The 16683-nt window shown below is 37.8% G+C and overlaps 1 protein-coding gene across 1 annotated transcript in view; it reads right to left on the bottom strand.

The window, feature by feature from the left end:
• Nucleotides 1–1467: 1467 nt before the first annotated feature.
• LOC149148898 (tropinone reductase homolog At5g06060-like) overlaps nt 1468–16683 on the bottom strand; it is a 208215-nt gene continuing 192999 nt past the window's right edge. Inside the window, exon 5 of the mRNA XM_089442307.1 lies at nt 1468–1938. Within this exon, the coding sequence (XP_089298433.1) occupies nt 1759–1938 (180 nt within the window). The 3' untranslated portion in view covers nt 1468–1758. The remainder of the gene's footprint in view (nt 1939–16683) is intronic.

The following is a 16683-nucleotide window of genomic DNA, read 5'->3' on the forward strand; positions in this document are numbered from 1 at the left end:
GTCAATTGATTATTACGAACTCACCAAGTTATGTGTGTATGTGTCAATTGATTATTAAAAACTCACTAAGTTATATGTGTGTGTGTGTTAGCTTGGGTGGTTAGGTGGAATAGTTGTTATCCTCCCCACTTAGGTTTAAGTCTGGTAAGGTGACATGTTGACGTTTTGGAATAGAGTAACTTTGTTGCTCTCTTCAGTGAGTCTATTATGAGGGATGTTGAGAGAAAGGTTGACTTTCTTCCCTGATTAGTACCCATATATATATATATATATATATATATATATATATATATATATATATATATATATATGACACCCTTAATAAAAAATTAGATATCAACACTTAGGTAATAGAGTATCTAAAATTTCCAAAACAATCTGATCAAAATTAATTGGTATATGCTTCTTTCTTCATCTCCTTGCATTATCTAGATACTAAATTTAGATTATATACTCAATCATGTTGAGATACTCTCTTTTTCACATCACCTTCTAATCTATATGTTACTTTTGTGAGACACACAAAGAAAGTACAACAAATATTTTTTTTTTTTTCAAAAATACCCACCAAATATAACCTATATACTTCATTACCCAACTACACACCAAATATATTCATAAGAAAGATTACCATATACCAAATCATCATGAAAGTTCATATTTTATTTTACTTCTTCACTTTGATACGAGGTCATGCTAAAAGCATTTGTCATTTCTCGTTTTTTTGTTTCCCTCACCAAGTATCATAGCTAACTTTTCCATTAGATATATTTTAAATCCTAATTTTCTACACGCCTCCCAGTTTTTAGTTATGTTATTTATTATAATTTTTATTTCTGTTAAATATATTATTAGAAATCACAATTAATTAGTTAAATAATTTATTAAATTAAATAAAATATCCAATTCTTCTTCTTACTACAACGGTTTTGGTATCAATTTAATTAACTCAGGGTTGTTAAAAGTTAAAATCTCTTGGACTTATTCTCAATATTTTAGATAGTCCCTGTTTCAATGGATAGTCCTTGTTTCAATGTTTTGTATGAAGAACTTTTTAAATGTCCCTGAAGTGCAACCATCTCCATTTCTTTTTGGTCATCTCTATTGGTTAGTTAAATCTCCTCATTAATACAATACCACACCCAAACATTTGGTGGCTAAAAATAAGGAATACCCTATATATATAAACATAGTATAATCACAAACCATCACTTAGCACTACACTAAACATTAATCATAACCAAAGTCATCATAATTTCAAATAGCAACATACCCTGTGGAATTTCATAATCAACTTACACTTATATATAATCACAACCATATGTATATATATAATCATCACTATATAAAATGTAATAAAAAATACATATACCAATAAACATGTACATATACAATAAATTCATTCCACTCATACATAATTATGCACCATATCCTTTTTATCTATACACACATACAAAAAGACACATATATATCAACTTTCTCCTTAAACATATATTAAAAAATATCCAAATTTAATCAACCCCATCATGTCGTTGATCCTCAATATCTCATAATATCTTACTAAATTCATAGTACATACATTTAAACCAAACTAAGACCAAGTCCAAAATAAGGCATAAAAATAATTTACCCACATCACTAATATTTTGTTTATATATGGAGATGTCACAATTTAATAATATTTTGTTCCTATATATGGAGATGCCACAGTTTAATAAGAGAAATACCACCTTACCAGCATTAAACCTTACATTCTTATCATATATAGAAACCATTTACTGTCATTCCTCCATCTACACAAATAACTTGACCAGTGATATATGATGCAGAAGGTAGGCACAGAAAAGCTACCAGAGATGAAACATCATGAGGCTCAGCAATGCGCCTTAAAGCAGTACGCTCCAGCACTTCTTTTACAATTTCTTCATCTGCCAATAGCTACAAAGAAAATAAAATTATGAGGAAAAATAAGAAACAGTATAGTAAAATTATATTAAATGGACAGATATTAAAATTTTGAAAACACATTAAGGGAATATTTTATAGATTGAAATTAAGTCATTATTAATGGGATCAAAATAAAAAGGATCAACGACATTCCATTTAAGAAATAGTTAAATTTATTATTTAAAACTGACTCAGTGATTAATAATTATGAAAATAATAATTGTTAGGTTTTGTGTTCACTACTCTTGTCTTCGTGACGCAACCCTTTAAGGTCTACCTTATGGTCCTAGTGGGTTCTATTTTATACATCCTTAGTGGTTACACTATAGTCGCATAGGGTCTTGGTGATCCCTTAACTCATATCTTATAGTAATCAACCTCATTTGTATTAACAATATAATTTGTCACATTGATATATCTTTTGTGTAATTAAGTATTTGTTACCTCCCACACCATGTAAGGTCCCACTGTCATGATTTCATCACAAAAATGATGATTGTGTCACATACTTATAGGATGACATTGATTAATTAATTTATAAGTTTAAGGGGTTATTATTAGTCTGCATATATTCTTTGTGATCCATACATTTTTGTAGATATTCCACTGAACAATTTATTACAACAGATATAATAAATTATACTTAAAATCTACAATCTACATTGTGAGGGTTTATCTCTCTTTAGATTTCTGGATCTGTAAATTAGTATTTATTGTGTATGCATGCAAATTATAATTATGCAAAAAATAAAGAATATTGAAATAAAAACTAACAAACCACATTTGACACAAGATATATCTTGGGAAACCCTTTCGGGAGAAAACCCACCTGGAAGGTGACATTGCTCTGCTCTCTTTCTCTGAATAGAAAATGGCTACAAATATAGAGAAGTAAGGTCTGTGGTCCGTGGGCTGCTAAAATGCACAAATCCGCTTTGTGTATGTTGATTTGGGGTAGAATCAAATGTGCTCTAGCCACGAAATTTGGTGGAGAGGTTGGGGCACATGAGATCTCCAATACCCAGAAAGGGTTTGGGCAGATTCTAAACAGTTCAAGAGATATTAAAATAATTAATATTTTTAATGGAGTCCCTAAGTCTAAACTTAGGGAAAATAAAATATTAAGGTGTATGAATATGAAAATGTGTTAAAATGGTCCAAAAGACATGGATCAAAACAGATCTAATCTTAGTCGTTGATTAGGGACTTAAACTCGACCATTGATTTGTCAACGAGAAAAGTATAAGAGGAGGCTTGAGGGTCACTTGGAGAACACACTGAGGGAGACCAGTCAATTCAATTTCTGGAGTGCGGTTAGTTGAGAAATTGAATCAGTGGTCTGGAGAGCAGTCAGGAGGCAACAAGTACGGAACAGAGAGATGGAAGATCAATGCAGAGGCAGAAGAGGCAGACACAGAGCCAGAGGGAGCCGCGCAAAGGCGACAGAGACTACGCAGAGCCAGAAGGGCCTGCGTCATCCATGCAGAGGCTGCAGGAGCGACACAGAGAGCTAGAGAGGCTGCGCAGAGCCTCAGTATGTTGACACAGAGGGTTTCAAGCTGACGCAGAGGGTTTCAGGTTGACACAGAGGTTAGTAGGGCCTACGCTAGGTTCAGAAGAAGTGCTGGAAAATTTGTCTATCTGTGGGAAAGCCAGTTTGGCACCCTATTGTACTAGAAAATCACTAAATAATAAAATCCTCCCTTACTGCACCGGTTTTCCCACATTGGGTTTTTTCGGGGACATTAGTCCAAAATAACTGTGTCAATGTGTTGATTCTTGTGCATATGTCTGTTTCTGTATTATGGTGTGATATCTGTAGCAATATTTATTTTAATGTTTGTTGAAGTAATTTCATGAATAACTTATGGTGAAATAAGTAGGAAAAGTAAATCAGTTGCTGCAGTGATAGAATTTTCACATGGTATCAGAGCAAGTAATCAGAGATAGAAAGGGAAAATCAGTGATGGGTCAAGACCACGATGTAGAGGCATCCACCTCAAGGGACTCAAGCAGATTTTCAGAAGATTGCACAAGAGAAAGAGATTTTGATTTCTTTATGTTGGCTTCCAAGTTAGAAGAAGAAGTGGTGTGCATGACTAGTGCTACATCATCAAAAATATTGTATATAGACAATGGAGCCTCGTGGAAAATGAAGAGAATTAGGGAGTGTTTCTCAGAATATCGAGAAGAGAAGATGAACTTTCAAATCACCATGGGGAACAAGGAAAAGTGTACTCCAGTAGGAAAGGGTACCATAGTTTTTGAGACAAAATCGGGAGAGCGGTTCGGTGCCACAAATGTGCTGCATGTACTACGATTGGGGATGAACTTCTTTCTGTGTCACAACTACAAGGCAAGGGCTATGACGTCTACTTCATCAAGGAAAAGGCATACGTCCGACACCCGAGCTAGAAAAAGAAAGTGCAGATCAGGATCAATAGTAATTGGTTGTATAGATTACAACTAGAATCTGGAATCACACTAATAGGAAGTCATGGGGACAAGAACTTGAACGAACTATGCCACAGAAGGGTGGGTCACTTGCACCATGGAGCTTTGAGAATTATCAGGAACACCGTAATAGGAGTTCTGGATCTGAGTATGGAACGAGATGATGTACGTAGGGGATTCGCTCTAGGAAAGTATGCCAATGCGACATTTCCTAAGAGCAAACACAGGGCCAAGAGTGTACTAGGATTGATACACTCAGATATTTGCGGACCTATGTCCATCAAAGCTCTCAACGGTGCCGAGTATTTCCTTACCTTCATTGATGACCACTTGAGGAAAACTTCGATTTATTTTCTGAAAACCAAGGATGAGGTTTTATGTCGATTCAAGGAGTTCAAGGCTCTAGTGGAGAATCTGACTGGTAAGAAAATAAAAGTCTTGCACTCAGATAATGGTGGAGGGTATGTCGATAAGGACTTCACTGATTATTGCGCTAAGGAGGGCATCAAAAGAGAGTGGACAACTCCCTACAATCTGGAGCAGAATGGGGTGGCAGAAAGGAAAAACAAGACTATTGTAGAAGCAGCTAGGGCCGTGCTGTATGATCGAGATATGCCAAAATTCCCGTTCGCAGAAGCATGCAACAAAATTGTCTACGTTCAAAATAGGACTCCTCATCGGGCATTGGGCAAGATTACTCCAGAGAAAGTCTTCACTGGGAAGACGCCTGAAGCCAGTCATTTCAGGATATTTCGGAGTTTAGCATATTGCTGCATACCCGAAGAAAAGAGGAAGAAGCTGGATCAGACTGCAGAAAAGGGGTATCTGGTGGGATATAGCGAGAACGCTAAGGCATACAGAATCTATCTTCCATGGAGCAGGAAGGTAGTAGTACGACGAGATGTGAAGTTCATGGAGGACAGAGCTTTCAGAAGATCTCGCAAAATGCCTTCTGAGGAGCAGCGAAAGAGGATCCGTTGGTCATGCCTCTTCAACCAACAGAAGTGAAGAATTCTTCCTCATGTTAGGAAGATTCTTAGGATGAGGAGGAGGAGCGAACATAAGCACTTGCTGGTAGAGGAAAAACTAGCAGAGAACTTCGTCAAATTCTATGTGATGCAAAGAACTTCATCGATGAGCCAAGGAACAGTAAGAGGGAGCGAAAACAACCAGACATGTATAAGGCATTAGTAGCTCAGGATGGGGAGCCTGCCAATTTCAAGGAGGCAGTGCAGCATCAGGTCTAGCTAGATGCGATGGTGGAGGAGTATAACTCCATAATGGTGAATGATGTCTGGGAGGTGGTATCAAGGCCTCAAGACAGATCTGTGGTAGGTTCAAGATGGATTTACAAGATCAAATATGCTGCGGACGACAGTGTTGAGAAATACAAGGCCAGGTTTGTGGCTAAGGGGTATGCTCAAAAGGAAGGGATTGACTATGAGGAAACCTTCACCGCGGTAGCTAGATATACATATATTAGGACCGTGATATCTCTTGCAGCCCAGATGGGATGGGAGATCCATCAGATGGATGTCAAGATGACATTTCTGAACAGGGTTTTAGAAGAAGAGGTATACATTGAACAATCATAGGGCTTTGAAACTCATGAGAAGAAGTCTCATGTATGCAGACTGAAGAAAGCCTTGTATGGGCTGAATCAGGCACCGAGAGCATGGTATGGTCGAATAGATGGCTACTTGTAGAAGATGGGGTTTGTCAAGAGTGATGGAGATCCGAATCTCTACTATCTGGTTATAGAGAACGAGCCACTTATCTTAGTATTATATGTGGATGATCTCTTTCTGACAGGCTCATCCAGACTCATTGAGGACTGTAAGAAGAATCTAGCCACAAAGTTTGATATGAAGGATCTGGGACGAATGCACTACTTCTTAGGGTTGGAAGTTTGGCATCAGAAAGGAGAAATATTCCTTAGGCAAGGGAGGTATGCTACAGAGATCCTGAAAAGGTTCAGGATGGGAGACTGTAGACCTATGGCTACACCAATGATCACCAACTCGAAGAAGATTGATGCATCAGAAGACAAGGATGTCGATCCCACCCTATATTGACAGCTCATAGGGTCCTTGATGTATCTGGTCAATACCAGGCCAGATATTTGCTACGCTATCAACACCCTCAGTCAGTTCATGGTGGAAACAAAGAGGGCACACTGGGCAGTAGCCAAACACGTTCTTAGGTATTTACAGGGAACAGTTGATTATGGGCTCTTATACACCAAGGGGAAGGATATCAGGTTGAGTGGATTTACTGATGCAGATTGGGCAGGGAGTTCAGTGGATTAGAAAAGTACCTCTGGATATTGTTTCAACATTGAATCAGGAATGACCTCCTAGTGCAGTAGGAAACAGAAGTCCGTGGCTCTCAGCTCATCTGAGGCAAAATATATCGCAGCATGCAAAGCTTCATGTGAAGCCTTATGTCTTAGAAAACTGTTGGTGAACCTATTTAGAAGAAATATGGAGGCGACCATGATGATGTGTGATAATCAGAGTTGCATCAAACTCTCTGAGAATCCAGTGTTCCATGATAGGTTGAAGCATATTGATATCTGGTGTCACCTTGTCAGAGATTGTGTCCAAAGAGGAGCTTTACAGTTGAACTACACTCTTACAGGAGAACAAGTGGCAGATATCCTCACCAAGGCCCTTGGAAAGTCAAAATTTGACTACTTTAGGGAAAAGACGGGGATGGTAAAGAACCCCTTTCAAAAGTAGTATGTTAGTAGCACGAATGAAGAGGGAGTTGTAGTGCAGATGTAGTGTTGGGAGAAAGGACCAACAACAACACATATGCAGAGGGAGTTGTAGTGCGGATGCAGTGTTGGGAGAAAGGACCAATAGCTGCACGGATGCATAGGGAATTGTCGTATAGGATGCAACAGTGCAGAGGATGTTGGGCAGGGAGGCTTAACATCAGCACAGGGACTGATGCCGGATGATCAGGGTGATACTCAGTGAGGAGTATTATTAGAGCACAGTCCTCGCTAAGAGGGAGTGTTGATTTGGGGTAGCATCGGATGTGCTCTAGCCATGCAATTTGGTGGAGAGGTTGGGGCACATGAGATCTCTAATACCCAGCAAGGGTTTGGGCAGATTCTAAACAGTTCAGGAGATATTAAAATAATTAATATTTTTAATGGAGTCCCTAAGTCTAAACTTAGGGAAAATAAAATATTAATGTGTATTAATATGAAACTGTGTTAGAATGGTCCAAAAGACATGGATCAAGCCAGATCTAATCTTAGCCATTGATTAGGGACTTAATCTCGGTTGTTGATTTGTCAACGAGAAAAGTATAAGAGGAGGCTTGAGGTCACTTGGAAAACACACTGAGGGAGACCAGACAGTTCAATTTCTGGAGTGAGGTTAGCTGAGAAATTGAACCAGTGATTTGGAGAGCAATCAGGAGGTAGCAAGTACGTAACAGAGAGATGGAAGATCAGCACAGAGGCAGAAGAGTAGACACAAAGCCAAAGGGAGCCACGCAGAGGCAACAAAGACTGCGCAAAGCCAAAAGGGCCTGCGTCATCCACGCAGAGGCTACAGGAGTGATGCAGAGAGCCAGAGAGGCTACGCATAGCCTCAGCAGGTTGACGTAGAGGGTTTCAGGCTGACGCAGAGGTCAGTAGGGCCTACGCTGGGTTCAGAAGAAGTGCTAGAAAATTTGTCTATCTGTGGGTAAGCCAGTTTGGGACCATGTTGTACTAGAAAATTGCTGAAGAATAAAATCCTCCCTTGTTGCACCGGTTTTTCCACATTGGGTTTTTCTGGGGACATTAGTCCAAAATAACTGTGTCAATGTGTTGATTCTTGTGTATATGTTTGTTTCTGTATTATGGTGTGATATCTGCAGCAATATTTATTTTAATGTTTGTTGAAGTAATTTCATGAATAATTTATGGCAAAATAAGTAGGAAAAGTAAATCAGCTACTGCAGTGATAGAATTCTCACAGTGTACTCCCTCCCTATCCCTCTTTGCTACTATGCTTGTATATGTAACAAAATGCAATTGGAAAGAATGAACCCCTTTTCCTCTTGGTGTCCCAATTATAACATAGCCTCATAGCTTATTAGTGGTTAAGTTTGATTCCTTTAACTCTTAACTAGAGTTACAATATGGACTCTTCTAGAGTCTTATTTGTCATGATCTCGTGGCTAGCCCCTTTTCCACGAGTAATTGGGGCTGATGTGACATACTCTTGAATTATGGTGGTCAAAACAGGAATGTCAACTTTTGAGTGGCATAAATTTTGTATATAGACTCTGTTTGAAGTGATTCTTCTATTGTTGGGAAGGAAATTGTATATAGAATAGGGAAAAAAGTGAAACACTAAATACAAAGCATTTTACTCCCAAAAAAAGTCATTTGATGCCCCAAAATTCTTCCTTAAAGTTTCAGACCCCAATTCACAAAACTGGATGCTGCCAATAAAAATGGCCCCGTGAGTTGATTCCTCCACTTTTTCCACTCTGAAAGCATCAAGATGGATGAAAAACAATATATTGATCCAATCTAGATCACACCTCCCCATTTTGAGAGGATTTTTGTCCCTAAAAGCTTCTATTGAACGAGGTGGGGAAAATTTTCCTCCACCTTCTCTCAGGCATACCATTTAGCCTTGCCTAAAAGTTGTCTTTTCAACCCCATCTACCAAAGGTTATGTTGCCCTTGTCTTGTAGTTTTGGACCTCTTTTGAAAAATTGTATCCTCTATCAACTTTTCCTGAGCATCCAACGCTAAATCTTTTACAGAAGATAGGGCATGTTCCTCTTCTTGATCTAGCATGGAAGGCTCATATAGTTTCAAACTCTTTACATTGACAACTGAGTAAATGCACATGTATGGGGGTAGAATGAGTCTATAGGCATTATCTCCCACCTCTTCCTACATCTCAAGGGGACCATATTGCAGAGCCTTGATTTTCTTACCAAGATATTATAGCCTCTCCTTGTTCAACTATAACCACACTTTATCTCCCACCTTGAACAACTTCTCTATTCTATGTTGATCATGCCTGACCTTATATTTTTCTATAACTCTACAACATCTCCTGTACCTGTATATGGATTTTCTTGATCGTTGTTAGTTTTTCTTAAACCCAACCAAACGATTTAATGTGCCAATACATTTTTATACCAAGAATTTATTTTTTTGTAGAAAACTCAAATATGAATTCATGCATAGAAAATATTGTTGATCTTCTAACAAATCTACACAGTGGAAATATAAATCAAGCACATTAAATTTTGACAAAACCTTTTACCCTAGAAACTCAACCAGGGAAAACCAACATTTGTTCAACTTGCAAAGGAAAATCAAAAGTTTATTACAGCTACAAAACTTGTCCCAATGCCTTGGAAATCAAGCTAAACATATCCATCTAGATCTACATGCCGATCAAAAATCAACTTCCTTGATCTATGTGACAATAATTACTAGATATGTGTGCCAAATTATTGCTTCGATCTATGTGTTAACAATGCCTTGATCTATGTGTTGCTATACACTTTGATTTATGTGTGCATATCCCTGCGCATCCCTCTCACACATGCACCTTATCTTGGTTTTCATTCCTAGATACCTCGATTTGCATGTTGCCTTTTTCCTCTCCTTCCTCACTCGCTGCTCCTAAGCATGTTTGTCAACTTCCTTGAAGTGCATGCTGCCTTTGGAATTATTGATTTTTGTAGCTCAAGTAAGTATTTCTAGCCTTGTGTCTTGACAACCAGGACCTTGTTTTTCCTCTTTAGGAGATTGCATACAACATGCAAGGCATGCATGTCAGATGCATGATACATGTGGAGTTTGCATGTTGATTGCATGTGACATGCAGAGTGTGCAAGTGATTTGCATGAGAAATGAATGTAAATCAAGCTAAATTTACAACTGGTACTTGAGTTAAAGTAAAGAAAGCTAAAGATAACAAAGTTAACTAAAGTTAAGTCACTTATCTTCAGTTAACTTGATGAACTAATTTTGGTCGTTGATCTTAACTTATAAAAGTTATAAATTGAGCCTAAGGGTCCAGACAAGGAAATGACATCAACACAAGATTGAGAGCAGTATCTCAATGAACGTGTGTTGGCTCTAAGGGAGTGTAGAGGGGTTGGAGATATAGATCTGCAAGAGAGATTAGATCTACTAGATCGGATCTAGAATATCATAATCTGTATTTTCTCAGTTGGGCCATTATCCCAGGTCAGGCACCGAAGTAAGTTCAAAGATTTTATTAATGATAAAATGATTTGTTGGGAAAAAATATTTGTGATTCAAATCTTGTAATTTTATCAGAGCTAACACTCTAAATCAATCTTGGAATCACAAGTGTCAAGTTCATATCAGATTGTTGGAACCAGGTTCGACTGCGATTGTATGAATCATTTTTTTTAAAGCAACATAAGTAAATAGGCCGAAAAAATAAGAGCAAATTTTTTGTTTTAGTGGGCACATACGTTTTAAAAATACAAAAAAATAGTGGGGTTGTGGTTGATAGGCCTGACACCCACTCAACCATCAAAGCAGTCAACAACTACTAGGACCAATTGGTCAATTGAGTGATGGACTAGCTTCTAGTGAATCGGGTAAGATTGGAAGTGCACGACTGCCAGTGAATCAAGCCAAGGTCGAAAATATTAGAAGTGCATGGCCACTCAACCAACAACACTTGAGCACAAAGAATTGTAAACTAGTCGAGATGCCAATACATCAGGTTTGCAGAAAATGTTAAGCTGATCCATGACCGCGACCGAAAGGAGCGAAGCAGGAAAAGTAAGATTGAACCATAACATGAAGGGATAATACTGTTGCGACAATAAAATAAGATGGTGGTCAATGCAAAGGAGTGAGGGTAGGGCCATAGAGATAATTGAAGAAAAGTGACACCACACCAATGAGCACTAGTAGCCAACAGGCAAACCCATAGCCGCTAAGGAGATTCGACGACTGGTCATAGGTACAAAAGCAAAGTCGAGGTTGAACAACAAATAGGGTTGACCAATCAACATCATGGAACATAGATAGGTTAGGGCTGCAAGGACAAGATCAAAGGCATAGAGAGGAGTTTGAGGTTGCATCGTAATGATATAATGACTGCATAATAGAGGAAGTGGAGGCTGTCAACATAGAGTTTTCAGTAAGTCTCAAAAGCAACAAGGGCCACTCTGTTTAACAACTATAATGTGAATTGACAGCGGGTTGTGTAGGAACCTATTATACTAAGGGACCTAGTAGTCATATCCATAGAGGTAGATAATGGAGTCATGTTGCAAAGTTTGTTGTTGACAGTAGATTGCAACACGTGTAGATCAACAAGTCATGTGGAGTTGACAGGATGGTGTGTGGGTTCAATATCAAAGAGTCTACGTGCATGTGGGATAGGTAGTCGGGACTCAATATGAGGAGGAGTGTCATGAGGGGTAGTGACCATGTGTCCCAAGACATATAACTGTAGGAAAATTCTTCATCTGATCAATTTTTTTTTGGCAGGGTTTGATCAACTGTACAAGATGGTGACTAGTATCAGGTTTGAGGATCGCTTGGATGGATTGTACAACTATGAAACCTTGAAGGACATGATTGCGTTAGTGTTATAGGAGAATGAGATCTGGGAGTTTGTAGCACAAACTCAAATCCTTCCTATTGATGCAACACTTTTGGCCACCAATAATAAGAAGAACATGAAAGGCATGATGATTATCCTGGACAGAGTGAAGGACCATATTATCCCTCATCATTATATCTAGGAAGAAAACATCCAAAGAAATGTGGGAGGTATTGACCAAGTTATTCTAACTGGAATTAAGAGGATCTCTAGAGGCTGCAGAAGTATTATATGTCCTAGGGATGAAGATGAAATTTCTCTCAGTCTCAGCTCTAGAGGATGTGGGGTATGATGTTGAGTTCGAAAAGGGAAAAGCATTCATATGTTCAAAGAGCGCTGCCCAAGACACAACAATCAGGGTTAGTTTTAGGAATGGTAAGTTGTCCAGCTTATAGGGCTAGCCTGTAAGCAAATCTAAGGGGATATTGGATCATGGATCGATGTTAGTGACAAATATTGAGAAAATAGCTCTAAAGATTGAGTTCATATTAGGGACTCAACGTTCTAATATTTTAGATGGGAAGGAGGTCTCTTCCAGATCTATCAGGACTCGTTGGTATGAGCTAACTTTGATGGATGCATAAGAGCAGGATCCTAGGAGAATGGTTGGAAGGAACAAGTTTTCAGATCATATTCTAAAGCCGGAAGCAAGGAAGTCTTCCAGTTTAAAGGGAGTAGCTACAACAACGGATGACGTGATGAGATTGGAGATATATCTAGGTGGAGGAGGTTCTTCTAGAAGCACCTCCATTGCTAAGAGGAAGTGTTGACTTTTGTAGCTTAGTTAGGTACTTCTAACCTTGTGTCTTGACTAGAAGGACCTTGTTTCGCCTCTTTAGGAGTTTTCATGTTGATTGCATGTAACATGCAAAGTGTGCAAGTGAGTTGCATGAATGTAGATGTGCCACATGTGACATGCATTGTAAGGGCACAAAAATAACAATATAGGGGCTAAACTAGTATTACAGAGACCTAACATGCCCCTCCTTCAGAAAGGTGTTGTCCTCAATGCTTGAGTAGTTTTGGGTGCTTCTGTATAAAATACTCATCCTCCCATGTGGAATCTTTAGTAGGTAAGTTCTTCCACTTAATGAGATATTCTGAAATCAATCGATTCCATAGTTGTTAGATTCTTGTTTTTGTGATTGCTTCAAGCTCCAATATGATTTTTCCTTCCTCGTCAAGTTCTGGAAATATAGTTTGAACTAGGAGCTTGTCACCAATAACCTTCTTTAAGCATGAAACATGGAAAACTAGGTGTACTCGTGAAGATGCAAGCAACTCCAATTTGTATGGCATAGTACCAATCTTTTGCAACACCTTGTAAGGGCCATAGTACTTGGGTCTTCTTAGCTTGCTTGAGGGACATTTGTTTGTATGGTTGTATCCATAAAAATATCCAATTGCTCACATCAAAACTTCTTTCATTGCGATGTTGATCTTCCTGTTGTTTCATTTGACTCTGCGCTAGGGTCAGGTTATCCTTTAAGAGTTGGAGAACTTGTTGTTGATGCTCAATGTGATCTTCCACTGCTTGAACAGTAGAATTGTTTCTTAAAGACGATGTGATGAATGGTGGATGATATCCATAAACTGCCATAAATGGGGTCATTTTTGATGTGGTATGGAAGGAAGTGACATACCACCATTCTGCCAAAGGTAACCACTTGACCCACTATATTTGTTTATCAAATACAAAGCAACAAATATATCTTTCCAAACATTTGTTCACTATCTCAGTTTTCCCATTAGATTGAGGATGATAAGATGAGCTATGAGTTAATTGAGTACCAAGACAAGAAAATGTTTTTGTCCAAAAATTTCCAGTGAAAATGGGATCTCTGTTACTTACAATCATCTTTGGGTTTCAATTTGGCCTTTGAGCTGTTTCCACAAATGCAGTAGTGATTGTATTGTCTTTGGAAGGATGAGATAGTGCATAAACGTGTTCATACTTGGTAATTCTATCAACTACCACCATGATGACACTATTTCCTTCAGACTTGGGTAGACCTGTGATAAAATCCATTGGGACCTCCTCCCAATGCTGACTTGGAATGGCTAAATATTGTAAAATACTTGGGGTCTTAATTGTCTCAACTTTATTTTGTTGGCAAACCAAACATTCTACCACAAACTTTTGAATATTAGATTTAAGACCATCCCAAAAAAATTCCTTCTTGACCATGTGGTAAGTTTTTAAAAAACCTAAGTGCTCTCCTATAGGAGAGGTATGCAATTCAAAAAGAACCGTTTGTATAAGTTGGGAGTTCTTACATATATATAAGCAATCTTTGTACCACAATGAATCCTTTTTTCAGATAAATGTATCAAATGCACTGGGATCTTGCTACAACTTTTGAATGAGTGTCCACATCTCTTCGTCATTCTTCCATTGATCCTTTACTTCATTTATCTAATCAGGTTGGATAATAGAAGTGGCATAGGGCAATGCCACCACATCCTCATTCCTTCTTGAGAATGCATCTGCAACAACATTTTGCTTCTCTTTTTTGTAGATGATTTCAAAGTCATAATCCAACATATTTATGACCTATTTTTGTTGCTCTTCTAAAGATAATGTTTGTGACAAGAAGTATTTAAGACCATCATGATATGTATTTACCTTGATATGTATTGAAGCATTTACTTTGAAGTATTTTGATACCATCATGATATGTATTTACCCTTGCTTCAAGGCATGTAGTATTGCCAACATTTCCTTCTCGTAAATAGGTTTGTGTAAATTATTTCCCTAGATTGAACGACTTTCAAAAGCAGTGGGTCTTCCTTCTTGCATTAAAAAACAACAATGCCATTTCTTGAGGAGTCACATTCCACAATAAAGGTTTTGGTGGAGTCTGGTGTAGCTAAGACCGGAGCCCAACACATTGCCTCTTTAAGATGTTCAAAGGCCTTAGTTGCTTCTAGAGTCCAAAAAAATGAGTCTTTCTTTAGTAATGTTGTTAGAGGTGCTGCTATTTTCCCATAATTCTTAACAAACTTGTGATAATACCCTATCAACTTGAGAAATCCTCAAAGATGCCTTAAGGTTGTGAGGATTTTCCATTCCTTTATGGATTTAATTTTGTTAGGGTCTACCTTAACACCCTCATGAGATACAATATGACCCAAATATTCCACTTCTTGTACCCCAAAGAAACATTTGGAGGGTTTTGCATACAATTGTTTCTCTTCCAATAGTTTGAGCACCCTATAAACATGATTTTTCCAATACTTGTTGTAGATTAGTATATCATAAAAAAATAGTAACACAAATTTTCTAAGGAAGAGTTTGAAAGTGGACCTCATCAAACCTTGAAATGTGGAAGGCACATTAGTAAGGCCAAAAGGCATAACCAAAAATTCAATATGACCTTCATGAGTTCTAAATTTTGTTTTCGGAATGTCTTTCGTCTTCATTATAATTTGATGATCCCAAACGAAGATCCAACTTGGTGAAGTAAATTTCTCCATGTAGTTCATCCAACAATTCATCAATGACGAGAGTGGGAAATTTATCTTTAATAGTGAGCTTGTTGAGCTCTATATAATTTGGACACATACGCCATGATCCATCCTTGTGCATCAATACTATTGGAGAAGAGAAAGATCTTTGGCTAGGTTGAATTATACCTGCCTCTAACATTTTTGCAACCATACGTTCAATTTCACTCTTCTGGGCATAGGGTATCTGTAAGGTCTGATGTTTGGAGGAACACTTCCTGGAATCAAGTGAATAACATGATCATGATCACAAACAAGTGGGATATCTTTAGGAGTCTCAGATATCTTGGTATGATTGTCAAGGACTCTTTGGAGATCTTAAGGAATGGATGGCTTAGATGTTTAAACATCTAGTGAGCATAATTGTGCAATTACCCCCCATTGTTCATTTTTCAAAAGCTTTGTCATGCCATTAGAGTTGATTATTTTCCTAGGTTTCCCTACAATATCCCTTAATTCAATTTCCTTTCCTTCAAGAACAAATTCAAGAAAAGTTATTGAAAATTAAAATCTAACGTCCCCAAAGATTGTAACCATTGGACTCCAAATACTTAATTTGTGACAGGTACTTGAGTTAAAGTAAAGAAAGCTAAAGATAACAAAGTTAACTAAAGTTTATTCACTTATCTTTAGTTAACTTGACGAGCTAATTTTGGTCATTGATCTTAGCTTAGAAAAGTTATAAATTGAGCCTAAGGGTTGGGGCAAAGAAACAACAACAACATAATATTAAGAGTGGTATCTCAATGATTGTTTGTTGGGTTCGAGACAATGCAAAGGGGCAAGAGATATAGATATGCAAGAGATAACAGATTGCATGGATCAGATCCAAAATATTGTAATTTATATTTTCTCAGTTCATTCGTTATCCCAGGATGGGAGCCCAAGTAAGTTCTGAGTTACTTTGTGATTCAGATTATGTAATTTTTCTTTCGCTTAATGGTATTTTTAGGAACTTAGTTGTGTATTTGTTCAGTAATTAATTTCTTGGAATTAAATATCGGGTGTTGGGTTCATGAAAAATCTAACATGAATGCGTGCCAAGATCTCCTCAAGCAATTACTTTTATAATTTTTCCTTTGCCTTGTGATTCACAAAACCAACTTCGTGATTAACAAAATCATTCTTGTAATTCATGATCTCAAGA

This window comes from Pinus tabuliformis, chromosome 9, assembly GCF_031772625.1.
Source record: "Pinus tabuliformis cultivar Carrire ecotype Pingquan chromosome 9, CPIR1, whole genome shotgun sequence".
NCBI lineage: Eukaryota > Viridiplantae > Streptophyta > Pinopsida > Pinales > Pinaceae > Pinus > Pinus tabuliformis.